This window comes from Schistocerca serialis, chromosome 1 (genome assembly GCF_023864345.2).
Source record: "Schistocerca serialis cubense isolate TAMUIC-IGC-003099 chromosome 1, iqSchSeri2.2, whole genome shotgun sequence".
Taxonomy (NCBI): domain Eukaryota; kingdom Metazoa; phylum Arthropoda; class Insecta; order Orthoptera; family Acrididae; genus Schistocerca; species Schistocerca serialis.
This window is the reverse complement of record NC_064638.1, coordinates 488810917-488837909: the sequence shown is the minus strand read 5'-3', so window position 1 is coordinate 488837909 and position 26993 is coordinate 488810917. Positions and strand designations below refer to the sequence as shown.

The 26993-nt window shown below is 44.0% G+C and overlaps 1 protein-coding gene across 1 annotated transcript in view; it reads left to right on the top strand.

The window, feature by feature from the left end:
* LOC126473871 (chorion peroxidase-like) overlaps nt 1–23793 on the top strand; it is a 253336-nt gene extending 229543 nt beyond the window's left edge. Inside the window, exons 16-18 of the mRNA XM_050101206.1 lie at nt 6932–7101; nt 14942–15050; nt 21501–23793. Coding sequence (XP_049957163.1) covers nt 6932–7101; nt 14942–15050; nt 21501–21657 — 436 coding nt within the window. The 3' untranslated portion in view covers nt 21658–23793. The remainder of the gene's footprint in view (nt 1–6931; nt 7102–14941; nt 15051–21500) is intronic.
* The last annotated feature ends 3200 nt before the right edge of the window (nt 23794–26993 follow it).

Sequence of the window (26993 nt, the reverse complement as noted above, 5' to 3'; positions counted from 1 at the left end):
CCCAGTATCTTCTATTATCTGTTCTACCTGCATTCCAGTCTTCCTTAAGTCTACCTCTTTTTCGCCTCTCTAGACGTTTCCACGCCAAGACTTTCTGAAATGTTTTCATCCATACGCCTCGTGTGGCACCCCGTGTGCGATATTTCCTTTCTATCCACTGTACCAATGATGAACCTATTTTTATCGTTCCATTGATGTGATTATTCTTTAGCCTGTCCATTATCGTTGATTTGCAACACCTTCTCTACTAATTCATTTCCACAGCATTAAGCCTTTTTTTCAGTTCCTTCGGCAGTGTCCACACTACTGGTCCGTGGCCCACTGCTTCCAGCAAAACTCTTGTACAGTTGTTTATTTGTCATCTTTGAGGTATTGTCATTCCACAATATAGGCCGTAGATACTCAGTTATGACCTTCGCTTTCCTTATTTCGTTTTGTGCATATTGCTAATTCCTTCCATTTGCTGTCAATGTGGCTCCCAGGTGCTTATATTGCTCAGCACGCACTCCACTAGATGCAGAAACTTTTTCTTTGTACTTAACAGATACATTTGTACAAATAATGAAATATGAAACTAAACACATAGTTACATTGTCTTACCATCATTCGGCTTTCATAACTAAAATACCTGGCCAGAATGGGATTCGAACTTGGAGGTCTCCATAATGTAGCTATCTCGGCACGCTACATGGGCAAGTTCAAACCTTATCGGTTCGCCACGTAGTAGAATATTCTTTGTAGAGTCTTATATATACACTCCTGGAAATGGAAAAAAGAACACATTGACACCGGTGTGTCAGACCCACCATACTTGCTCCGGACACTGCGAGAGGGCTGTACAAGCAATGATCACACGCACGGCACAGCGGACACACCAGGAACCGCGGTGTTGGCCATCGAATGGCGCTAGCTGCGCAGCATTTGTGCACCGCCGCCGTCAGTGTCAGCCAGTTTGCCGTGGCATACGGAGCTCCATCGCAGTCTTTAGCACTGGTAGGATGCCGCGACAGCGTGGACGTGAACCATATGTGCAGTTGACGGACTATGAGCGAGGGCGTATAGTGGGCATGCGGGAGGCCGGGTGGACGTACCGCCGAATTGCTCAACACGTGGGGCGTGAGGTCTCCACAGTACATCGATGTTGTCGCCAGTGGTCGGCGGAAGGTGCACGTGCCCGTCGACCAGGGACCGGACCGCAGCGACGCACGGATGCACGCCAAGACCGTAGGATCCTACGCAGTGCCGTAGGGAACCGCACCGCCACTTCCCAGCAAATTAGGGACACTGTTGCTCCTGGGGTATCGGCGAGGACCATTCGCAACCGTCTCCATGAAGCTGGGCTACGGTCCCGCACACCGTTAGGCCGTCTTCCGCTCACGCCCCAACATCGTGCAGCCCGCCTCCAGTGGTGTCGCGACAGGCGTGAATGGAGGGACGAATGGAGACGTGTCGTCTTCAGCGATGAGAGTCGCTTCTGCATGGTGCCAATGATGGTCGTATGCGTGTTTGGCGCCGTGCAGGTGAGCGCCACAATCAGGACTGCATACGACCGAGGCACACAGGGCCAACACCCGGCATCATGGTGTGGGGAGCGATCTCCTACACTGGCCGTACACCACTGGTGATCGTCGAGGGGACACTGAATAGTGCACGGTACATCCAAACCGTCATCGAACCCATCGTTCTACCATTCCTAGACCGGCAAGGGAACTTGCTGTTCCAACAGGACAATGCACGTCCGCATGTATCCCGTGCCACCCAACGTGCTCTAGAAGGTGTAAGTCAACTACCCTGGCCAGCAAGATCTCCGGATCTGTCCCCCATTGAGCATGTTTGGGACTGGATGAAGCTTCGTCTCACGCGGTCTGCACGTCCAGCACGGACGCTGGTCCAACTGAGGCGCCAGGTGGAAATGGCATGGCAAGCCGTTCCACAGGACTACATCCAGCATCTCTACGATCGTCTCCATGGGAGAATAGCAGCCTGCATTGCTGCGAAAGGTGGATATACACTGTACTAGTGCCGACATTGTGCATGCTCTGTTGCCTGTGTCTATGTGCCTGTGGGTCTGTCAGTGTGATCATGTGATGTATCTGACCCAAGGAATGTGTCAATAAAGTTTCCCCTTTCTGGGACAATGAATTCACGGTGTTCTTATTTCAATTTCCAGGAGTGTATTATCTTTAAGTTCACTTCTGTAATACTAAAAACAGAAGGTTTATGCAGCATAACCCAACAATAAGTCCAAAGAAAAAATACAACAAAACAAAAATCTCAGTTTTTTTGTCATTAGTCTTATGACCTGTTTGACTCAGCCCGCCGCGAATTGCTCTCTTGTGTTAGTCCCATTATCTCAGTGTAACACTGTTTTTCTCTAAGGCTCCATGTCGTACAATTAAAATTATTCTGTGATGTTTTAACACATGTCCTGTCATCCTGTCCCTTCTTCTAATGGGTTTCATACACACGTTCAGCCGGCCGCGGTGGCCGAGCGGTTCTACACGCTTCAGTCTGGAACCGCGCGATTGCTACGATCGTAGGTTCGAATCTTGCCTCGGGCATGGATGTGTGTGATATCCTTAGGTTAGTTAGGTTTAATTAGTTCTAAGTTCTAGGGGACTGATGACGTCAGATGTTAAGTCCCATAGTGCTCAGAGCCATTTGAACCAACACACGTTCATTTCCTCACCGATTCTGCGGAAAACCTTATCTTACAAGTCCACTTAATATTCACCGTCCTTCTGTACCACCCCATGGTTCATTGCTACGTAAAGTTCCTTTGCAGACAGGACTCATTTATGTATACTCTCCATTAGTTAATTTTTGTGATGCACTAGTTACAAGAAAACCTAGGTCTGAAAGTAAACTCATGTAACATTTTTGCGTTAACAGCTGCATTATACACAGCTGTACTTACCACTTTACTTTCAGTTATCGGTTACGGTTAATTTCAGACCATCCACAGGTTACCGACTGTCTGAAATAGCGCGAAATCGACAGTCGAAGGTAAAATGACAAGTACAGCTCTGTGCTAAACGATACAACTCCTAATATTCATGAAATCTATTCAACGTCTACTACACAAAATGTTTCTAAAATTTTTATTGTCAGTTAGTAACCATAGCTAGATAAAACGTTGCGTCTAAAATATTGCTGAAGAAGTAATCGACTGTCATTTGAATTATGAGTGATTTGTATATTCTTTTCTCCCTGAACCATATATCGTACGGAAAATGTGGCTAGTAATATTGCTTGTGACTGTCCAGGAATTCAGGTTATCTAAAGTAGTAGAAAGGGTACAATACAGTATTGCACTACCTCTAAACGAACAAAATTCGAGCCGCGGAGTATCAGACCACCTGTGTGATTGGACTGAAGATTTTGTAGCAAACAGAATACAGCGTGCCATTCTTAACGAAGCGAAATCTTCAGACGTGAAAGGGACTTCGGGCTTATCACTAGAAAGTGTTACTGTTATAACACCATTATTGTCCACAAAATTTATAAACGACTTACTGAATAACGGCCTAAGTTCAATGAGGCTTTTCACAGGTGATGCTATTGTATAAAGCAATGTCGTAAGGATAGAAAATTGTAGCGAAAAGGAAGAAGATCTGCAGAATATTGACGTTTGGTACAGAAATTGGCAGTTGACCCTCGGCGTAAATGTATGTAATGTATTTCCCATAAATAACCACAAAGACCCATTACTGTGTGATCACACGATTGCAGAACAGTGAACGGAAGAAGTTACATCCTTGAAATATCTAAAAGAATGGGCACGGAGCGATTTCAAATGGAACAGTCACATAAAACTAATCGAAGGCAGATGCCAAACTGAGATTCTTGCAATAACCAATAATAAATGTAGTCTACACACAAATGAGGTAGCATACAAAACTCTCGTTCAAACAATAATTCCGATGGCTTACTTTCCTAGAAGTATCAACCAATACATTAGTTTCTCTTACAGCTACGTACAATGAGGTGACAAAAGTCATGGGATACCCCCTGATATCGTGTCGGATCTTCTTTTGTCCGGTGTAACGCAGCAGCTCGACGTGGTACGGACTAAACAAGGTGTTGGAAGTCGCCTACAGAAATACCGAACCACGCAGCTTCTATAGCCGTCTATAACTACGGAAGTGATGCCAGTGCAGGATTTTGCCCACAAACTGACATCTCAGTTATGTCCAATAAATGTTCAATGCTCTTCATGCCTGGCGGTCTGAATGGCAAAATAATTCGTTCGGACTACCCAGAATGTTCTTCAAACCAATGGCGAACAATTGTGGCCTGGTGACATGGGGCATTATCATCCACGAAAATTCCATCGTTGTTTCGGAAAATGAAATCAATGAATGGCTGCAAATGATCTCCCAAGTAGCCGAAAATAATCATTTTTAGTCAATGATTTGTTCAATAGGATCACAGGACCCATCCGTTCCATGAAACCACAACCAACTTGCATAGTGCCCTGTTGACAACCTGCGCCCGTAGCTTGGTGGTGTCTGCGCCACACTCGAACCCCACCATCAGCTCTTACTAATTGAAATCGGGACTCATCTGAACAGGCCACGGTGTTCCAGTTGTCTAGAGTCCCACCGATATGGCCACGAACCCAGGAGAAGCACTGCAAGTGATGTCGTGCGAAGACACTCGCACCGGTTGTCTGCTGCCATAGCCAATTAACGCCAAATTTCGCAGCACTGTTCTAACATATATGGTGGACGTACGTCTAACATTGATTAATGCACCTATTTCACGCAGTGTTGAATGTCTGTTAGCACTGACAACTCTATGCAAATGCCGCTGCTCCCGGTCATTAAGGGAGGGCTGTCGGCCACTGCGTTGTCCGTGGTGAGAGATAATGCCTGAAACTTATTATTCTCGTCACGCACTTGACACAGCCGATCTCGGAATATTGAATTCCCAAGGGATTCCGTAATGGAATGTGCCGTGAGTCGAGCTCCATGAACCATTCCGCGTTCAAAGTCTGTCAATTCCCGTCGTGCGTCCATAATCACGGTAGAAACTTTTTACATCGATCACTCCGTCTTCAAGCCACGAGTGGCCTACCGGGACCATCCGACCGCCGTGTCATCCTCAGGGGAGGATGCGGATAGGAGGGGCGTGGGGTCAGGACACTGCTTTCCCGGTCGTTATGATGGTATTCTTGACCGAAGCCGCTACTATTCGGTCGAGTAGCTCCTCAATTGGCATCACGAGGCTGAGTGCACCCCGAAAAATGGCAACAGCGCATGGCGGTAGAATGGTCACCCATCGAAGTGCCGACCACGCCCGACAGCGATTAAATTCGGTGATCTCACGGGAACCGGTATATTCACTGCGGAAAGGCCGTTGCTCTTTTACATGGATCACCTGAGTACAAATGACAGCTCTTCCAATACACTGCCAGTTTATACGTTGTGTACGCGATACTACCGCCATCTGTATATGTACAAATGGTTCAAATGGCTCTGAGCACTATGGGACTCAACATCTTAGGTCATAAGTCCCCTAGAACTTAAAACTACTTAAACCTAACTAACCTAAGGACATCACACACACCCATGCCCGAGGTAGGATTCGAACCTGCGACCGTAGCAGTCCCGCGGTTCCGGACTGCAGCGCCAGAACCGCACGGCCACCGCGGCCGGCGTATATGTACATATCGCCATCCCATTACTTTTGTCAACTCAGTATGTATGTCCCGAAAAGACCATTAAGGTAAAATTACACGTATTCGAGTTTACACGGCGGGGGTTACCAATAATCTTTGTTCCCGCGGACCATCCACGACAGTCAGCCACAAGGAACCTTCTGCCTTGCGGTGTATACAGGGTGTTACAAAAATGTACGGCCAAACTTTCAGGAAACATTCCTCACACACAAAGAAAGAAAATATGTTATCTGGACATGTGTCCGGAAACGCTTACTTTCCATGTTAGAGCTCATTTTATTACTTCTCTTCAAATCACATTAATCATGGAATGGAAACACAAAGCAACAGAACGTACCAGCGTGACTTCAAACACTTTGTTACAGGAAATGGTCAAAATGTCCTCCGTTAGCGAGGATACATGCATCCACCCTCCGTCGCATGGAATCCCTGATGCGCTGATGCAGCCCTGGAGAATGGCGTATTGTATCACAGCCGTCCACGATACGAGCACATTTGGTACCGGAGTTGCGTAGACAAGAGCTTTCTAAGGCCACCATAAATGAAAGTCAAGAGGTTTGAGGTCAGGAGAGCGTGGAGGCCATGGAATTGGTCCGCCTCTACCAATCCATTGGTCATCGAATCTGTTGTTGAGAAGCGTACGAACACTTCGACTGAAATGTGCAGGAGCTCCATCGTGCATGAACCACATGTTGTGTCGTACTTGTAAAGGCACATGTTCTAGAAGCACAGGTAGAGTATCCCGTATGAAATCATGATAACGTGCTCCATTGAGCGTAGGTGGATGAACATCGGGCCCAATCAAGACATCACCAACAATGCCTGCCCAAACGCTCACAGAAAATCTGTGTTGATGACGTGATTGCACAATTGCGTGCGGATTCTCGTCAGCCCACACATGCTGATTGTGAAAATTTACAATCTGATCACGTTGGAGTACATACTGACGAAACTAAAATGAGCTCTAACATGGAAATTAAGCGTTTCCGGACACATGTCCACATAACATCTTTTCTTTATTTGTGTGTGAGGAATGTTTCCTGAAAGTTTGGCCGTACCTTTTTGTAACACCCTGTAGATGTAGACGCTGGTGGAGAAGTGAGAGGATGAGGGGTCCTGATCTTCTACGATTGCCACTGACGTTTGATGGACATTACAATACTACAGCCACTCCTTACTCTTCGAAACACCTAACGCTCTCCTGTCGTGCCTGTGTCGTGTCTGAGAGTGGTACTTTTGCACCGGCAGACATCCGAGCGACGTGGACCTGTGGTCGGGCGGTCTGTCGGAGCAGCCACTGCCGGGCAGCATGGTGGGCCCCACGTTCGCCTGCATCATCGCCACGCAGTTCAGCTACTCCCGCCGAGGGGACCGCTTCTGGTACGAGCTGCCCAACCAGCCCTCCTCCTTCACGCCAGGTAAGCTTGCTCTGCTTTCACTACAAAATTACCCTTCTTTATTGTTGTTTCAAGAGGAATAGACTCTCTATATATCCTTTGTGTTTAAAATTTACATCCGTCCCTTGTGGGTAGGCGGGCCTAACAGCGGACCGTCCTTCGGCCATTGACCTTTTTAAATTTACAGATTAAAATGCGACATTTCATGAAGTTAAAATACAGGTGATGATGTTCAAAAAAAGATGATTGTGATATGATGCACATTCGGAATGACAGTGAGAATGATTACTTGTGGTTTCGTGGTAACTGATTGGGTATGGGAGGTACTGGGGAGAATGTTGGATGGATTGGGTACAACAGTTTTGCTCTAAAAGCTATGTCCTGGGGCTGGTGGCAACAGCCTGGCAGTACATCTGAGGGCTGTAGTTAGATGTCTACGGCATCATCGCAGTGTTCTTTAGCTCGCCTTGCGTCTTATGAAGTTGAATGTCCCTCTCGCAAAAGATTACACTCGGTAGCGGTTCCGATTATGAAGTGGTGTCCGAAACTGATCTGGGAAAATGTTGGTTTACCTTGCAATAAAGAGCACAAAAGTTTATTTTAATGGATGTCGGTCATTTATTTAGTGCAGCAGTTCTTGCCAGCACACTGTTCAGAATACACATACCAAATATAGCGCAACATTCCACATAATTACCTACCTTGTAAATATGAATTTGTGAATTACTGTGTGAATAGTATTTCAAGATAATGTAATCAATATAAGCGATCCATAATAACGGTTTTGTCAGTTAATACACTTTCGCTTACGATATTATCAATGGCGACCTGGGACCTTACATACGCGATTGCCCACTTTGGCAGACGCCATCAGACTCTAATAATGAAAACGTTGTGTACATAGTTCGGCGTAGTCAGCGCGTACACAACTTTCCCACTAGAGCCCGCCCCGCTAAGCAAAACAGCGCAGGCGCAGCGCTCGTCCGTCTCCGCACTACGAGATGGCGCTGTCTTAGAGACGGACCAAATTCTGCTTCCGCCGATCCGCGTATTAATATGTAACGCATCTAATGAGATTGCTGGTAGCGTGGAACCTTTTCTCCTCGCGGATCACACTCGCGCAGTGATACCTGAACGCGCGAGGTATTATAACGAGTGTACAGACCTCCGATCAGTCAGTTTGCATTAGTCTGCATTAGTCTGTAGTCAAGTTTCAGTCTGCGCCTAATAAGATTACCATATTCCTGTACATAGCCATGAAGATGAATGACTAGACACTTTGTCAAGTATCAGAGATATGTGAGAATAAGATTAACGTACCATAACCAAAGGAACTTCAGATTGTCAATTGTAAACAGCATCCAGAATCAAGTTACGTAATATCTATGCCTTTTTATTATTTTAATAAATGTGTGTGAAAATTAATCAAGTTCTGTTTAAAGTAGGTCACCGTCAATCTGCTACTCTAAGTGTGCAAGTGGCATTTCTATCGTCTGACCTAACGGCAGAAGATAAACATGCCACGACAAGACCACGAGACATATTGCTGACACTCGCCTACTTCGCTAGAGCGACAAGTCAAATAATCTGATGGTGTGAGTACCGAAGGTCTTACAGTACGCACACCACAGAAAATAATTCTTACTGTTAATAAATCTTAACATCAGTTTAACATATTTGAGCGGTGACCACTCTTCAGCTCACTGCAGCTCAAGGCATTAACAACTGCTAGCAGCGCCCCAGCGACCTTACATTAGTGACAGCACTAGGCTGCCACCCAACTCCCTCGTCCGTGACGGTAGCGTTCCTGTCTCATGATACTGGACCAAGCAGCGTCGACAAGAAGCAACGCTACCAGATGTGGAGGTGCTCCAAACAGCCAATGAGAATTGGGGACTCTGTCTTCATGTGAACTATCACGCCTTGGCTCACTGACGAGAAGCCACATCATCTAATTATGCTGCTACACAGTAGGGTATGTGACAGATTGCACAAAATTATGATTTCCTCTGTGCCAATTTGCTATAAACGTTTCAGAGCGTTAGTGACGTCGTAAAGGAAGTGATAGCTGGGATGCAGGTGTTATCATAGGAGTGTGGTGCCAGATGACTGAGGCCAGAGTGAATTGGAGCTTTCATTTGTGTTGGGATGGCTACGGTGGATTATGGTTGGAAGGATGGGATGAGTTCACAGTGTGGGAGTGAAACGCGGTTGGGATTCGTTACGAAAGAATATGGAGTCCATAGAGATGGAGTTAAGGTGATAGAGGCACAGCAGTAGACCAGGGTTCTCAAGAATGGTAGAGACTATAGGTGCCGGGACTCAAGTTTGTGCTGAAAGGAGAAGTAGAAGTGTTCTACGTGTTGAAGGAGATGAGGAAATCTCACTAGCTGGTATAAGAGACCTGTGGAGAAGTGCAGACGAATACGGAAGGCAAGGGGGAGCGCCTGACTCTCTAGGTTTAGGAGAGAGTTGAATCGGCCGGCCGAGGTGGCCGTGCGGTTAAAGGTGCTGCAGTCTGGAACCGCAAGACCACTACGGTCGCAGGTTCGAATCCTGCCTCGGGCATGGATGTTTGTGATGTCCTTAGGTTAGTTAGGTTTAACTAGTTCTAAGTTCTAGGGGACTAATGACCTCAGCAGTTGAGTCCCATAGTGCTCAGAGCCATTTGAACCATTTTTAGAGTTGAATCAATTTTACTGTCACCTAATGGAAATATTTTATATTTTTTAAATGAGAACTGATCCTCAAACAACATTCGTGCTTATCTTTTTTCCCATTACTCCTTGCCATCATTCATGCTTTTTTAGTCAGTTAGATTTACCATCCCGTTGTTCACATGACCAAACATTGTCACTTATGCCTGTTACAGGATAATTCTCACACTTGGTTGTGGTAAGTTTCCTTCTCAACCCTAGGTCTATTGAGTAAGTCTGAAGTGACTGACGTTGAAGAAAAAAAGATTCGTATTTAGCGACTCGTTGACGAGAGGGTCATTGGAGACCTCTGTTGGTTGGGGAAGGATGGGGAGGGAAATGAACCGTGTCTTTTTCGAAAGAATCTGGCATTTGCCTTAAGCGATTTACGGAAACCAAAGAAAACCAACCTCTAGATGGTCAGGGAAGGATTTGGGCGTCCGTCCTTCCGAATGCGAGTCCAGTTCGTTATCACTGAGCCATCTCGCTAGGTCTATGTGTCTCTTTTGATTTATTCATTATCAGAAGCTCAGAATTAGGCAGTTCAATTCTGAAAATATCAGTACTAACAGGATGTTACGAAACTATTCGTTCAAATTAGTAGACGAGAATGAGAACATCAAATCACACATGTTTTTATGAGGAAGATATAGCCTCTGACATTTTATTGGAGGTACTGACATAAGCTGTTGAGTGGGTGTCACTGACTGGGAATGTGTACTGACATTAAAAACTGCTCTGTGTGCGAATGGTTGGCTCCGAGGTCAACTTGAGAACACACCGATTCATTCGCAAGCATCATCGCCTTGTGTCAACTATGGAAACTTTTCTGTAAACATGCCGAGTCAGTCACAATCATTATTACCTTGTGACAATAGTGAACATGGACTGGCTGCAATGGTTGACATGTATCCGGTTTATGGGTCTGTATAAGGAAATGGTCGAGCTGATGCGAGACAGCATTGACTGCTCTTTCCCGACCGACGGATTCCACGACACCAAACATTCGGACATCTGCATCAACAGATACTTGAAACAGGCACTTTCGATGCAAATACGCATGATACAGGTCTGAATCGAACAGTGCAAACCCCAGAAATGGAAGAATAGATTCTGCAACTTGTTAAACACACTCCATCTACAAATGCACGACGCATTTCACACATCCTTAGTCTCAGATACTTGTGTGGAATGTATTACATGACCAGTAGCTTCACATTTTCCATCTTCAGCACTTGGAATCACTGGTACTTGGCAACGGATGTAGTTCGCACAATGTTTTTTACAACAGACTGCCCCGCGCACCTTACTCCCAGGCGAGGTCACGTGCAATGACGAGGCTTTGTTTATTCAAATCAAAATGGTTCAAATGGCTCTGAGCACTATGGGACTTAACATCTATGGTCATCAGTCCCCTAGAACTTAGAACTACTTAAACCTAACTAACCTAAGGACATCACACAACACCCAGTCATCACGAGGGAGAGAAAATCCCTGACCCCGCCGGGAATCGAACCCGGGAACCCGGGCGCGGGAAGCGAGAACGCTACCGCGCGACCACGAGCTGCGGACACTTTGTTTATTCGTGAAGGCTGGTTCAATAACAGCAATTCGCTTGTTTGGGCACATGTGAATCCACTAAACACGCGATCTCGTGCTCATCGATGACGATTCGGTGTCAATATGTGGGTAAGCGTTCTCGATGATAGGTTGATTGGACCATACATTCTTCCATTCCGCCTCAACGGATCTCCATCGCATCGCATCTTCGTGGAACATGTGTTACCAAAACAGCTGGGGAATGTACCTCTGAATGTTGAACAAAGAATGTACTTCCAGCAAGATGGGGCGCCAACCTATTTCAGAATTGCTGAGAGGAGTCATCTGTCATCTGAGAAGCACCTTCGGGAATCTATGGATCGTCCGAGATGGCCCTATGGTGTGGCCCCACGTGTCTGGATTTCTTCCTCTGGAGGCATATGAAGCGACTGGAATATGAAACCGTTGTGGAAACAGAAGAAGATCTCGTCACTAAGAATTGCTGTCGCTGCTGATACCACTGCAGTCAAGCCACAGATCTTCGAACGGACAGTCAATGGTCCAACAATGTACTACGTGCGTACAAGCAAGATCGTGTGAATGCCACTGCTGTTATCAGCATTCTAAACTAGTTTCAGCGTAAATTGCCCCTAGCATCAGAAATTGCTATTAAGGGCCGTATGTGCCATAGCTATACAGGGCTATTACAAATGATTGAAGCTATTTCATAAATTCACTGTAGCTCCATTCATTGACATACGGTCACGACACACTACAGATACGTAGAAAAACTCATAAAGTTTTGTTCGGCTGAAGCCGCACTTCAGGTTTCTGCCGCCAGAGCGCTCGAGAGCGCAGTGAGACAAAATGGCGACAGGAGCCTAGAAAGCGTATGTCGTGCTTGAAGTGCACTCACATCAGTCAGTCATAACAGTGCAACGACACTTCAGGACGAAGTTCAACAAAGATCCACCAACTGCTAACTCCATTCGGCGATGGTATGCGCAGTTTAAAGCTTCTGGATGCCTCTGTAAGGAGAAATCAACGAGTCGGCCTGCAGTGAGCGAAGAAACGGTTGAACGCGTGGGAGAAAGTTTCACGCATAGTGATGTGAAAGATTCAGTGTTTAAACCTCCTCTACCAAGAAACGTGCCAGAACTGCGAGCTCACATCAACAATGCTTTCGAACTCATTGATGGGGACATGCTGTGCCGAGTGAGGGAGGAATTTGATTATCGGCTTGATGTCTGCCGAATCACTAAAGGGGCACATATCGAACATTTGTGAATGCCTAAAAAAACTTTTTGAGTTTTTGTATGTGTGTGCAAAGCATTGTGAAAATATCTGTAATAATAAAGTTATTGTAGAGCTGTGAAATCGCTTCAATCATTTGTAATAACCCTGTATATGTAATTCTGAGGTTCTCTAGCTCCTGCATTAACCTTAATGAATAGTTTCGGAACATCCTGTACAGGAAGTACTCAAATGTTATTCGAACATACCACCATAATAGTACGTTCTGAGTGTAGAAGACGGTGAATCAATAAGAATACAAAAAAAAAAAAAAATCAGTTACCTGAGAAGCTATTTGATAACTGGGTATTCAACCTTTCTGTAGAAAGGATCGTAGATCCCGTCGACTACCAGATAATTAAGCACGGAACTCTAAAACTCGAACTGGTGAAAGAAACCGGCCGTGCCGTTTCAAAGGAACCATCCCGGCAGCTGTCGTAATTTAGGCCTATCATGAAAAATTTGAATCGATGTATTTAAACCGGCGTTCTCACTGGTGTCTTACCAGCGTTCCATCTAGCTCTCTGACTTATCTATAGACGTAACTTTACTTCAACACAAGGGGACTACTAGCTCTACGATGGAGCTATTTGTCTTTGCGTCCCACACTGCGATGTTTTTGTCATTGAACTGTAACAAGCCACATAGAATTAGATCAACTCAGTGACGGTGGGCGAGTAATTTACTAAGGAGGTGCTGTTGCCCTCCGTCGAAAAATATTGCGCACTAGTTCCAACACAAAGAAACTACACTTTCTAAAATTCTGTTTACAGAGAATTTTGTATTGTGGATATCCACAGATGTAAAACTATATCGTGATGAAAAAGATCGCTTCAGGTGTATGATTAATATTTATTTAGGACCCAATTAGTTTCATGGTGTTAGAACCACATCTTCAGCGATACAGTTATATATAAACAAGAACAAGACGTACAAAGATCCTGTCTCGGTTAAAATGTACTTGAACTGTATACGAAACTACATAGGAATATATGAACTGACATGTATTTCATAACTTAGCTGAAGCGATAACCAGTGGCAACCCAACATTGCGTGTCCAGTTGTCATAAAAATGTTCAACCGTCAGCTAAATATAAGAAATATGATTCCGATAAAGGAAACCTAGAATAAGGATAAAGTGGTAAACTAGATAGACGAAAAACTATAAAATAAATCGTATGTGTAGCTGATGAAAATTTTGGTTGACCTGGTAAGGTAAAATAGATCTCTGAAACTATAGTCTGCCTAATTGTACGATAAGTAACGAAGGTCAAGACTACATAAAATGCTGCTTACAAAATAGACGATCATCGAGGTAAAAAAACGTCTGGCCGAAGGGAAAATCAAAAATATTATACAGACTTACCAAAGGCGTAAGATCGTTGTGGTAACGTGAGGCACGCAGCGGACGTCAAGGCTAAAAATGAGCTGAACTGGGGACGGTGGTGATAAGGGAAACGGACGCATGTGCGTAAGAACGTATTCATCGAGAGGAGACATAGGAACAGAATCATAAAATGTAGCAGAGTTTGAGAAGAAGAGAGAAGCCTGGGCTAACGACGAACTGTTCGAGGAAGACTATATGCACTGTCTCCAAGTGATGGGGAGTTTTTTTACCGGTCTTGTTCCTGGTGACCAAGTAATTGCTGCAACGCTGCCGACTGTAACTGCTACCAAGGCAGATATCCGAAATTACACTGATAAATCGGTCGTGGTCTATTTCTAAAATCTTGGGGAACCACAGAAAATCACAATGACTGTATTAGAATGGGAATGTCTGACCAGTGCACACCTAGTTCCGTTCAAGACAGCTGTGGCCTTGTGTAATGTGTCGGACCACAGGGTCACCATTTTATAGTTCGGTCAATGCATTCTGAGATAGATTTCTGAAGATTTGCAATTCAGATAGTACAATTTATTTACTGATGAAGTGGGATTCACCTTTACTTTCGCTCATTACCACATAAACACTAGTACATTTTTTTTCATTTTAATTCTATACAGTGTCACAATGAACATAATTTCAAAAGAAGAATGTAATTTGGAAATTTTTCGATAGACTGACTGCACTCTTAATTGAAGGAAATTGTGTCCATATCTACATCCGGCTGTCCAAATTTTTGTTCCCATTAACAACTTAACGAAAATACTGTGTGTGGAGTCCGTGAAAAAGTCTATGGTCTGTTTTTTCCTAAATCCTTCGGCAACTATGATTATTTCTTATTAAGTGATTGCGTTGTATGTGCTTGTTAGTGCGTAACAAAAGGAAATGCAGGTGTTATAACTATAGTCTCTTAATTTACTATTTCTCAATATTTGTGTTTCTATTTCAGAGCAACTACAGGAACTTCGAAAAATCAAGCTGTCCAGGGTCATCTGCGACAACACTGACATCATAGATACGATACAGATATATCCTATGGTACTGCCTGACCACGAGATGTAAGTAAATGTTGATCTTATAGACGGTAACACTTTTAAATTATTACAAACGTTTCTCCTCGTTTTTCTATTGACTTTATCACTATTCACCAAATTTGTTTCACTTGTTCTGTTATCATTACTCGTGGCTAAACATAGATAACTGGCAAACTTTTAAGAAATGTTCTACTGATTCGTAGTAAACGGGGCCGACTTCATGCATTTAGTACACGATTTCATGACAATGATAAAGCTTTGGGAAGTGGAAGAGACGACGTAAGTTCATAGATTTTTACTGCCGCTGCCTTCTGGAACTAAGTCCTTTGGCTACACCGGTACCGTGGACGAGAACCCGTCTTAGTAACCATGGAGGAGAGAACTTTTCTTTCCACCTGTAGCCACACAAGGATGGGGATGTTTCAAAAATCATTTATTATTTAATGATTTATCAAAGCTTAGACATAAAACAGTTCAGTGCCACACCAAAGCCTACTCACGATGTTGCTTCAACATATCTAGTCGTGTTTGTGTCCGAGGAGTCTTAATGAGTGTAATGCACGTATTATCATGGAAGGGAAGTCATCCTCGGGCACTAGGTCCCCGGCCAGTGAAAGGAAGCTGTTGGTAGCAACAGAAGCTTACTAGTACGATATTGCAGTGCCTGTTTTGTTCAGAATTACGGTGTAATATTCATTCGGACACACGTGCAAGTCCGAAGGAACAGGCACTACGGCGAGTACAGCCGCTATGAAATACATGAGATGTATTCGCAGTTGCGAATATGGACAACTATCAGCTGTATATTGGAATGACGGTAATGAATATTTGTGCTGGATGGAGACTCGAACCCGGCTCTCCCACTTATTGCCTTACCATTTTTTTTTAATTTACAGATTTTCCGACTTTCGCGAGCGGCCTCCTTACCATTTTTTAATTTTTTAAGTAGAAAGTGGAGCAGTCATCTTCAGACCGGTGGAGGCAGGTTGGGCGGGGGTCGAAATGCGAGGCCTGCGCCTCCCCATTCACTTCCCTGAACGGCTCCTCTCCATTTTCTTTTTATTTCGGAGCAGAATGGCAGGTGAAACAAAACATCTTTATTCTTACAAAGGTGCTCCTTCAGGGACAAACAACTAAACAACAAAAACTTAAAGCATAAATAATTCTAAAGGCTGCCCTACTAGAGGAATCAACATTAGACACGACACCTTCTGCTGCCTCCCATCAATATGTCCATGGGTCCTTCTAATCCATCATTAGGGCCGGGAACGTTGTCACGACGAAAGAGTTCACATGATTCTATCACTAGTTCTAGTCCGTTCTCTAAAATTAACATGCACATAAGGTTAACTTCACCTACCCAGCACACCTCAACTGTGGGGAGGGTCCCAGAAGACACTATCCAGGTAATTAGCAAAGTATTGGCGGTAGTGCGGGTGGCGTCATAGACGAGTGATTCGTTCCCATAGGAAGGTTCAAAAATCGAGAAAGTGTATGTCATTAGCATGGTAAAGATACAATATGGACAAGCCCTTGATCCATATCACTGCATTCATGTTAGTATGTGGGTAAAGCGTCATCTCCGGGATAAGAAGGGATGTCGAAGTCACTGCTGTAGGGATCGTCCATGAATTATGGCCAAAATCAGTCTCATGTACCTCCACATCTCGACGGCGGGCCTACACTCCCAATGGTGTTCATCTGTATCAGGTAGCTGGCACTTTGGATATAACGGAGAATCAGCCATACACATGGAATGGAGCCTCTGGCAATTCATATATTTGTGACTGACCACCAAATATCAGGCATCACTGACATCAGAATCGAGAAGAGCGCCATGCACTGAACGCTAGACCACCGACCAATTAACCGAGGGTAGACGGCTTTCATTCGAATTATAGGGATGGCCTCGCATCATAGGGCAGTAAACATCGTAGGCCCTCTGCAGTCGCTCACTTGGCAGGTTCGCACTGACATAAATGAAGTACGCAAAAATTCCTTTAGGTGAGATAGTGGGGGCAAAGTATGCGCCACTGCAATGGGTGGTTAGTGGGTGTCAGGGGCCAGTTCTTCAATCAGAGTTCCTATGAAGTTGCGCTGGCGGTGTTTCCGCATCGTTATCATTATGGTTACATATAAGACAACTGCCCTAACTAGCACATTGGCCATTCCAAGACCATCCTTTGTAGTAGGGGGGTTGAGCGGGTCATATTGCACTTTGATGATCATTTCTGCTCTGGCAAAATAACCAAAGACTGCTCATCTTTGGCACTGGGAGGACCATGGCCAGATGGAGTGTCCCAGATGCCAGATAGATGCTGATGTAAGCCAACCACTATAGCATGTTCAAGGTTCGCAGCAAGTTGCCATGGGAATCTGTACCTATGCCTTGTAGGAGATGAGTATGAGTAAGCTGTGCTGTCTGTCGACTGTCACTCTTAAAGATAACCCCCAAACGTTTGATAGTATACCAAAGAGGGTGTGGGCCTGAACTCCCTTCTGGGAAGATGCTGGTGATGACCATCACTTCAGACTTCTTTAGGTTCAAGCAGCTTTCGGCTGCGCATTTCAGTCCAGTGATCTTTGGACTTTGGCTGGCGTGTGAACTAAAAACACTAGATCGTCCTCATACACTCACTAAGTCCCTGCAGAGAGCATCATAGTCAGTGTTAAGTGGCTCCATGGTAGCGGCATACATAACCACTGACAGGGGGCAATCTTGCCTCACAGAGTGGGTGATAGTGATCTTGCGTGCTATACGTCCATTGATTGTAGCCTATGAAGTCGCACCATGAAGAAGGTGCATGATGATGTTTATGAAAGGCTGGGGGAACGCCAGCTGTCAAAGCAACTTTTCAACATAATCATGCCATACCCTATCAAAAGCTGGGTCAAAGTCCACCAATACTAAGGCTCTATGCACATGACATGCCACCACCAGTGCAATGACATCGTGGTAGTCACTGGGTGCTGTCTGTATGTTGTTTATACCGCCAAGACACGTCTGGTCAGTATAGAGGACTTGGCGCAGTACACTCTTAATTCGGGCAACCAGAATTCTTGTAAATATCTTGAAATTGCTATTTACCACCATAATAGGCCGGTCGTATCCAGCAGACGGCTTGGGGACCAATATAAGGATCCCATCAACAAAGGCAGGTGGCATCTGCACTGGAGGGTCCATAAGTTTTTGGTACGTCGTAACCCATCCGGGCGTCATAATATCCATCAGTTGTTGATATATCACAAACTATCAGGACATCAAAACATCACAGAACGTGTGATAGAACTCTACTGGTAGACCATCTGGGCCCGGCGATTTGTTGATTACCCCTTTACTGAGGGCATTGGCGAGTCCTACGTCATTATGGGTTCCACGTGTGTCGCTGCCACGTTGAAATCGAGGGTCTGAGGTGGGAAGTGGAGGTCTTCATCCATCGCCATAGCATCCTGCTCTTCTGCAGAGTAGAACCACCCATAATGTTCCAAGAAGGCGTTGGCAATATCCTTTTTGGCCGTCAGGAGCCAGACGTCTGGCATATCCAGCACAGAGATCAATACTCTGTGACATCTACAAAGTTTACGGATAATGTGATACATGGCCAGCAATTCACGCCTGATCCGGTCTTGACTATGGGCGCACCCAAGCGTGCCTCAAGACCACATGACACAAGCAGTGTGAACTTTGCTCGCAATCTCTGGACCTCAGTCCGATGCCCTGGCGACAGTGGTTGGGCGGATATATCCCACGGTGGTATAAAATGATGTGTCATTGCCAACACATATAATCTCGAGAGTAATTCATCATCACACGCAGCAGTGCAGGTTTTGCGCAATCGAACCACCACTGGATAGTAGATGAAAACGTCGCATTCCGCCTCTCACAGTTCCTCCAGTCTTCACGATCCACTGTCGACACTATGGATCCTCCAGGAGCGCTACAGTCGTCTTCCGTGTGCTCCTGCTCCGCCACTCTCTCTGTCGTGGGAGAGAGATGATGTAGAGGTTGCCATCATGATCTGTAGAGGCTGCTGGCCATGTCTCGGCATCAAGCGTTTCTGCCATAAGTCTATGGGAGACACTGATGCTATCAAAGCAGCTCGCTGAATGCCCGGTAACATATGCTGCTGTGGATACTCCACCATGTGTCCATGCAGTGAAGGTCTTGCACTAGGCGTTGCAGTTTTCTCCATGTGTTAAATGTGGCATTTGATCCTGTGGTGACAGGACACAACTGGAGTCACCCCGTAGGATGATATGATCGTAGCATCCCTCCATCAAGAACACTTAACATCTCGAACGGTCTGTCCTCTTGTCCTTACCAGAGGGGGCATACACATTCGCAATCCTGACGCCCTGATATGTGACAGCAAGTCCTTGTGCTGATGATAGTAGGTCACACGATCGATCACGATGCCATCCTTCACAAGAACGGCCGTACCACTGCCATTGCTGAGGGAGATAGACCAGTGATTAGCACACTGGACTCGCATTCGGGAGGACGACAGTTTAATCCCACATCCAGCCATCCTGATTTAGGTTTTCCATGATTTCCCTAAATCGCTTCAGGCAAATACGGGGACGGTTCCTCTGTAGGGGCACGGCCGACCTTCCTGTCCCACCCTTCCCTAAACCGCGCTGTTTAGTCTGCTCCCGTAAATCAATCCAACCCACCAACCACTGCCATTATCCGTGGGTGGCGCCCTATAAACATCTTCCTGGAGAATGTGCGACGTCGAAAACTGCTGCACAAAAGAAGTCATGAAACATCTGCATCTTGACTTCAGAACTGATGGTATTGAGATTGATGGCTCCAATCGGGCAGTCCAGTCATTGGGAGTAGGTTTTGCTGATGCCTCTTGGGAGACGTGGAGATGGGAGACCGGAAGGAGGCCCTGCTGTCAAAAATGGGTCCCCTCCAATGTCCATTGGCATTTAACTGTCGTGATGTGAAGCACCTGGAACTGCTTTAGCTACTGCAGGAAACGTCACGTCCTCTGTATCGTCGGCCCACCCAGGCAGGATTGTGTTGCGGTCATTCCTCAGAATTAATGGGACAGCCGAAGGTTGCAGTATTTCTGTGATAGGGTCAGATACTGAATTCATCTGCTATCCTTCATCCAGAAGCGTGGCGCTGTGATAGGTCTCATTCAAATCTGCTGCTGATCGAATCCTGTCAGGGGAACTTACAATAACTTCCTGCTTGGGATGGTCATCACCATCCAGATCTTCGTCTTCTGTCGGCTTGATCATGCACGTATTGGATGGAACCAGTCTACATTTCTTTCGTCACTTGGGAGCCCGTTGTTTTTGGATATGAGTGTCAGTATCCAACAACCACTGGGGAGTCGTTGCCACCAGGGACAAAAGCGTCGGTTCCCACCACCAAACCTGTGGTGGCCAACTACTTCTGTAGAGTCATTCCCTCTTCACATTGCAAAGCTGATGCCGGAACTTGCTCCGGCAGAGCAGAATATCCGTCTGTGGTGCCCTACCGCCGCATCGGAGGCTGCTCAGCGTCGACTGAAGGCGACGCTTCTGTCGACAGTTGATGGTCAAATGGAATGGTTTCAAGGGTGCCACGTATGTCAATGGGAACACCGTTGGATCGGCTGGTACTTCAAACGGCAACGTCTGAACAGAAGGTCAGTCGTTCTTTTGAGAATCCTTTCACAAGCAGCGTCGTCCACCAGTTTCACGTAGACGACGGTGCTCACGATGGAGAGGTGAATCCCTCTTAGGTCGTGGTAATCGATGTGAACGTCATCTCGTAAAAACTGTTCAATTACTAATGCTTTCGGTTGTGCGTACTCGCTCGTAAAACTGAACTTCAATGTCGACTTTCGTTGAATATGTCATGATGCATCGAAGGACGTAAGCTGCACGGAGATGGTTGTAAACCACAACATTCTGATGAGCAGAGTTTCTTTGGAGTGACACCAACTACACGTTGCAGGAATGAAATTGCAAATATCTGCCGAAACACCAGAGAAAACGCGCCTGACGACTCTTAGGAGAGACACCGTCCATAGCTCTCTTGATCGTCCGTTTTCTGTTCCAACGCTTGTAGATGGGCTAATTTCTTGTCTCTAATTGCGTTTGCGATTTCTTCATTCCATATCCTTAGTCCTTTTTTCATCCTGTACTTTCTTTTTTTACGTAACACTTCATTAGATATAGTTCTTACAGTTTTTAAAATGTTATCACATTCCTCATTAATTCCTTGTTCTTGTAAACAATCTTCTTTAGTATGAAGTTTATATAGCCTGTTCTTGTGATAGGAATATCGTAAAAGCTTCTTCGTTTGCTCTTTCATTTCTCTCCATTTTCTTCCACCTCTTTTAGAGATATAATTTTAACATTAGCAATTAGTGATCAGTGGATGTATCACTTCCCCGAGAGACTCTTTTTACTTGCGTGACCACCTGTTCTCCGGAGCCTGTGGCTGACAGCTGCGTGCTTGCGTGTTGACAGCAACCCGCGGGTTCCGTGCCGCAGCGGGGTCATCCCCAGCATCGACCTGACCAAGTGGGCAGAGTTCGGCTCGCCGCAGCCGGTGCCCGCCGCCTCCACCTACGTCAGCAACATCGCCTCCGTCTTCGACGTGCTCGGCAAGAGGAAGAGGAAGTAGTGCGACGCTCGCCACGGCGCGGTGCTGTAAATACGAAAAACTTGCTGCTCTCGATGGCTGTCAAGCAAGACAGCTCACGGCACCTCGGAGTCAAACCGCACGTCGTTTTGAATTGCTTTGCTTCCACGCCACCACGGCTGCTCTGCAAGATGATTCACACCACTTTCGATAACAACGGCGGACTGAGAATCCTTACTATCTGAAGTCATAATGACGTCGGACTACGCCTTAGATAGGTCGGTCTTTGCCATGAAGTTACATGCAGTATTTCTGCAGTGCGACCGTAACAGCGCCTTTACTGCCTTTCTACCGCCTATTTAATAGTGTACATAGCTTTGTCGAGTCAGTCAGGTACTTAAGAGAGGTGATGTAGCAGTAACTTCCTGAGCTTCTTGTCCAGTTGGACTATTGATCCAGTCTGTCATAACAGTCAGCGGCTATACGTTTCCCTAAAATATTCCATTTGTACAGCAGGATAGTCTTTTAAACTAAATCCCTGGATTCCATTTCTCGAATACTATGCAACTTAATAAATTTCCCCGACGTAGTTTGTGCTCTAGAAAAAATGATTCCCGACTTTTCTGTTTGGAAGCCCCCATTAACAGCCTGCCAACATTGTAAATACTTTAGGCTGAAATAAATTATTGAAGCAGCAGTGGTGACTCTGGAAGCAATGAAATTCTAATTTTCGGATGGATATAGGCGTCAAAATATTTTTCTTTCTTAAAAAAAATTTCGGCCGTGTCATGCAAGTTCATCAGTGACGCCTGTTACCAACTCCACCGTTTAAGGAATTAAGATCTAAATGGTGTGTAAATGAATTCACTGGTACCACATAATCAGCTCACCAATAGCAGTTACACACTTCTCTGTAATTATTCAAAACTCGCCACACAATTTGTAATTTTGTAATTAAATATTTAAAGACACTATACGTTTCGGCGTTAGCGTTTGTACATAAAGCATAATTGACATAACTGATGAGTGAAAGAAACGTGTTATACTTATTAAGATAGAATTTAATGTAAATAATTGAATGATGATTAAGTTATACATGGGACGTAAGACGTTTCCTGGTATCGGATGGTCTTTAATGTTTTTACTTTTTTTTACTTCGACTCATGTATATTTGTTTAGATATTTATTGTCCTGTAAGATACAGACTTTTTATAACATTTACTGTTTGTAATTCTCACAGTTTTCAAAATATTTTCACCTGAAAACACTTTCGGCTTAAGTATGATCAGGTTTACAAATCTAAACACTTCAGTCAGCAAACGAAATCTTTAATAAAGGAAGGCTCTTTGGGTTTGGGTATTGACACCTGTCCAATTTATTGTACAACAACAAGAAGTACGTTGCTATCACTAAATTATGACCTCTGAAATACAAATGAACGTAAGGTGCGTGGAAATTTTTGTTATCGTTGTTTCTCAACGGTATACAGGCAGCATTAAAAAAATGAAGAAAGATTAGGAAATCAATTTGTCCCTTGTTCATTCCGATAGGATTTCTTGTTTTTCGTGAAAATTTTCTTTCGTTCAAACTAATAATTATATATTTAGTTTCACGAAAACTTAATTACTATCTATTTTTACAATGTTAAATTTACATCAGATACTGTTACATAGGTATAAATTCAGGATTTAATCAAAACACATCTGGCAGGATATTTCTTAAGCTTCAGCGATAACCTAAGTTCTGCCTTATATCAGAGGTCAAATTGCCTCACCAAATTAATTTCTCTTAATACATTTCCCACCGGTACCTCATATCCTATACTTGTATCAATGTACTTTGCAGTTAGCATCTGCTCTGTACACGTATTAAACCTTGCTCACAGAAATGCATTATCCTCTCGAAAGTTATTTCGAAAAACATTTAAGGTTCCCGACCTTTGTATATGCACGCCATACCTTACTCGAAGTGCCATTTTTTGCATTTCAATTAATATTAGGGAAGAACAGTCAATCTCAGGAGTTTTTGTAGTAAGCAGGTTATCATTTATACAGTAAGCACAAATGTTTGGTTCAGCTGCTGGTGTAGAAAGATAGCCAGATGAAAAATATGGCAACTGAAATCTTTACGCTTGACAGCAGTACAAACTTTTAAATATACAACTGACGTTCAATTAAATTTTGCATTTTTATTATCTAGTTAATCTATAATGCCTGCAATCCTATCACATACGTGATACGTATCATCTGCATGGATTAGTCACCAGGATGCGACCAGCAACTTCAAGCACACCTGATATATATTCATGAATTACCAGTCCGTCACCATCTTAGCATCTAGTGTACGGGAAAAACTATAATTGAGTTGATAAGTTGGCTCTGAATAATTGCTATCACCGACGATATGAAATCTATAGAAGCAATATTTACAGTGAAATAATTATTAAACTGCATGTAAGGTAATAAACCTTTCCGAGCCAATAAGTCTGGTCCAGTACTACCACTTCCGAGAGAATCTACGACCCTGTTCGTTACTTACTAGCTCTGTGCTAAGGGGTCATGCTGGATGAAATATGTTTTATAATTAATTTGCGAGAAAGATGTTCAGCATTGTTTGAAACTGCTTAGAATAGGTTTTGTATTATGTTTAGCCAACATGAAAGAAACATCTTGTTGATCTGTTGCCCACTCTTATAAAAGACTTTAATGATTTACGCTCACATCTAACTTCTCGTCCACAGCAAACACAAAAATGTTACTTTTGCCTCCCCGTCAAATATAAGTGAACAGAATAAAATTTCTAATCGTCTGACACTGATAAAGAAAGAAATGAACTTAAAGAAAATGTTCTGAAATACGTTATAACTTCATGGTCAGAGGAAACAGTAAGTGAAGATCAAGCAGCATTACAACAACCTAAATTAAATTAAACCACGCGTATAGCAACATGCAATGACTGACAAGCGAGGCAACCGCTACGATTTAACAATTTTGCTATTCGCATAAGATTTTAAGAATGCGCCTTCGTTGGCTTTGACAATGAATAAAAAATATAGCAGCTAACTGGATAACGCAGAATGGACGCACAATAACTGAATAAAATGCATAGTAATGCATGTGATGAAGCAGCCTCGACAAATAGTAACATTTCTGAAACCTAAATTATCTGATAATAGCATTAATTTCACCAATTATCTTGTTTCCTTATTGAAACATAATACGATATGCGTTGAGTACTGAGACTATAATATTTTCACGAGCTTTTATGGTACTATCACCAAAGAAATATGGAAACACCAGTAGCAAAATGTGACCATAGTACTCTTCAGCATTCTAACAAGATGAAAATTTCTGGCACTGCCAACTGTATCAACCACATTCATAAACGACGACAATAAATCCTTCATAGACAACACTTATCACTGAACAGAGAGCAAGCAGTTGATTTACGCTTGCACATTTCCACACAAAAATTACTTCAGGAAACTATCAACAACACTTTTTTTAAAAAAATTTGAATCCAGCAGTTATGTCAGTCGTGCTTTAAAAAATTACAAACTGTTTCCTCCCATTTCACGTTATCATATTTAAACCTCCGAAGCACTCGTTACAGTGTCCAAGTCATCAGCGACAGCTTGACTTACATACTGTACCTAGGGGAGGAAAATCCGTTGCAGACGAAGTCTCCAGCTACCGAAACGGTAAGTGCTCTTTTTCTCTTTCTTGTTATTTAAAATAACCACGAGGGTGTGGCTGGTAACTGGTCCAAATTCTCTCTTCAGCCAGAGATCAAACAAACGAGATGAAATTTGTGAAATTAAACTATACATATACACCGTGTGACGAAAATAAGTGCAAATATTTCTATCGGTGACTGAGGACGGCGTACTGAACAACACTGCGTCAGTATTTACGTATTTTGGAGACTAACTATTTTAGCTGGGTTGATTCATATATTTTTAGATTGGGTAGTACCTCCAAGTACATAAGGAGCAAGCCATTAACGCCTATTTTCCCTTGGACAACAGGTCAGGTATTGAAGTCTGGAAGCATGGGCGTAAAATGTCAATCTTTACTAAGAGGCGTAATCCACTTAACGGTACAGCTGGGACCGTGCAGAAAACATGCAGTAGCAAAGTTCGTGACGTGTTTGTGGGAAGACTGTTCGACGCAGGGAAAATACAACGAACACACTGATGCATATACGTATTAAGGTACCACATATAAAAATATTTGCACTTATACCCGTTACGCCTTCTGCGACAATTTTAAGGTTTGGAAAATACAGTTATGATTTTCTACAAATATTAGAGCAGACAGTTTTGTACCATAATTAAATATGCAGGGATTACGATGTTGAATAATGCTGTGAGTTATTGGTGGTGTATGATAATGATCATAACATGAAAATGAAAAAAGGTTCGGTAGCTGACGCGGATTTGGAGGAATGTGGTTATCTTTGATTGGTAGGAGGGGTCTATATTGGAACGGATATGTTTGTAGCGAAGTTGATTACAATTCTGAAGGGATAGGATGTATAAGGCATGGAAGTGCATAGAAGGTAGAGTATATGTGTAATGCTGCAGAAGACTGCCTGAACTGGCGAATAATGCTTGCTGGAACTAGGTTTTCAAGTTAATGGTTCAAATGGCTCTGAGCACTATGGGACTTAACATCTCAGGTCATCAGTCCCCTAGAACTTAGAACTACTTAAACCTAATTAACCTAAGGACATCACACACATCCATGTCCGAGGCAGGATTCGAACCTGCGACCGTAGCGGTGACGCGGTTCCAGATTGAAGCGCCTAGAACCGCTCGGCCACCAGCGGCCGGCTTCAAGTTAATGTATTGGTCTTTGAATGCTCTCCTGGGAGATAAGGTGTGGGTAAGTGGTTTAGAATGCAAACTGAGGAAGGCAGGCAGATGTCGAAGGCGAGGCGAAGTGCCTGCATCTCTAACATTTCAAAGTATTTTTAGAGGCTTCGTTGACATTGGTTAGTAAAGGAGATTTATATCTTTTCTCTGTATGTCCATCTTTTCAGAGATGGTTGCGGGACTCGGCTGTTCGATACAGGATGTCAAATCAAACACCTTTCAGCTATCTAGTTTCCAAACTTATTTTATTTGGCTACCAGATTCGGCGATTTACTACACCATCTTCAGGCCCCTGACCGAAGTGTAGGAATATACCATCTCGGTTCTGGTCAAAACAGGGGCCAGCAATATTGGTATTATTAGATTTCTGCTTGCTATATCGATCATCTCAACCATCATCAACTATTTCATAGTTATATTAGCCAGAAGTAATGCATCATCGTTTCTAGGTTTTTAAACACTATGGTTCTGGTTTCCTACCATTGTATTGTTAACCTTCTTC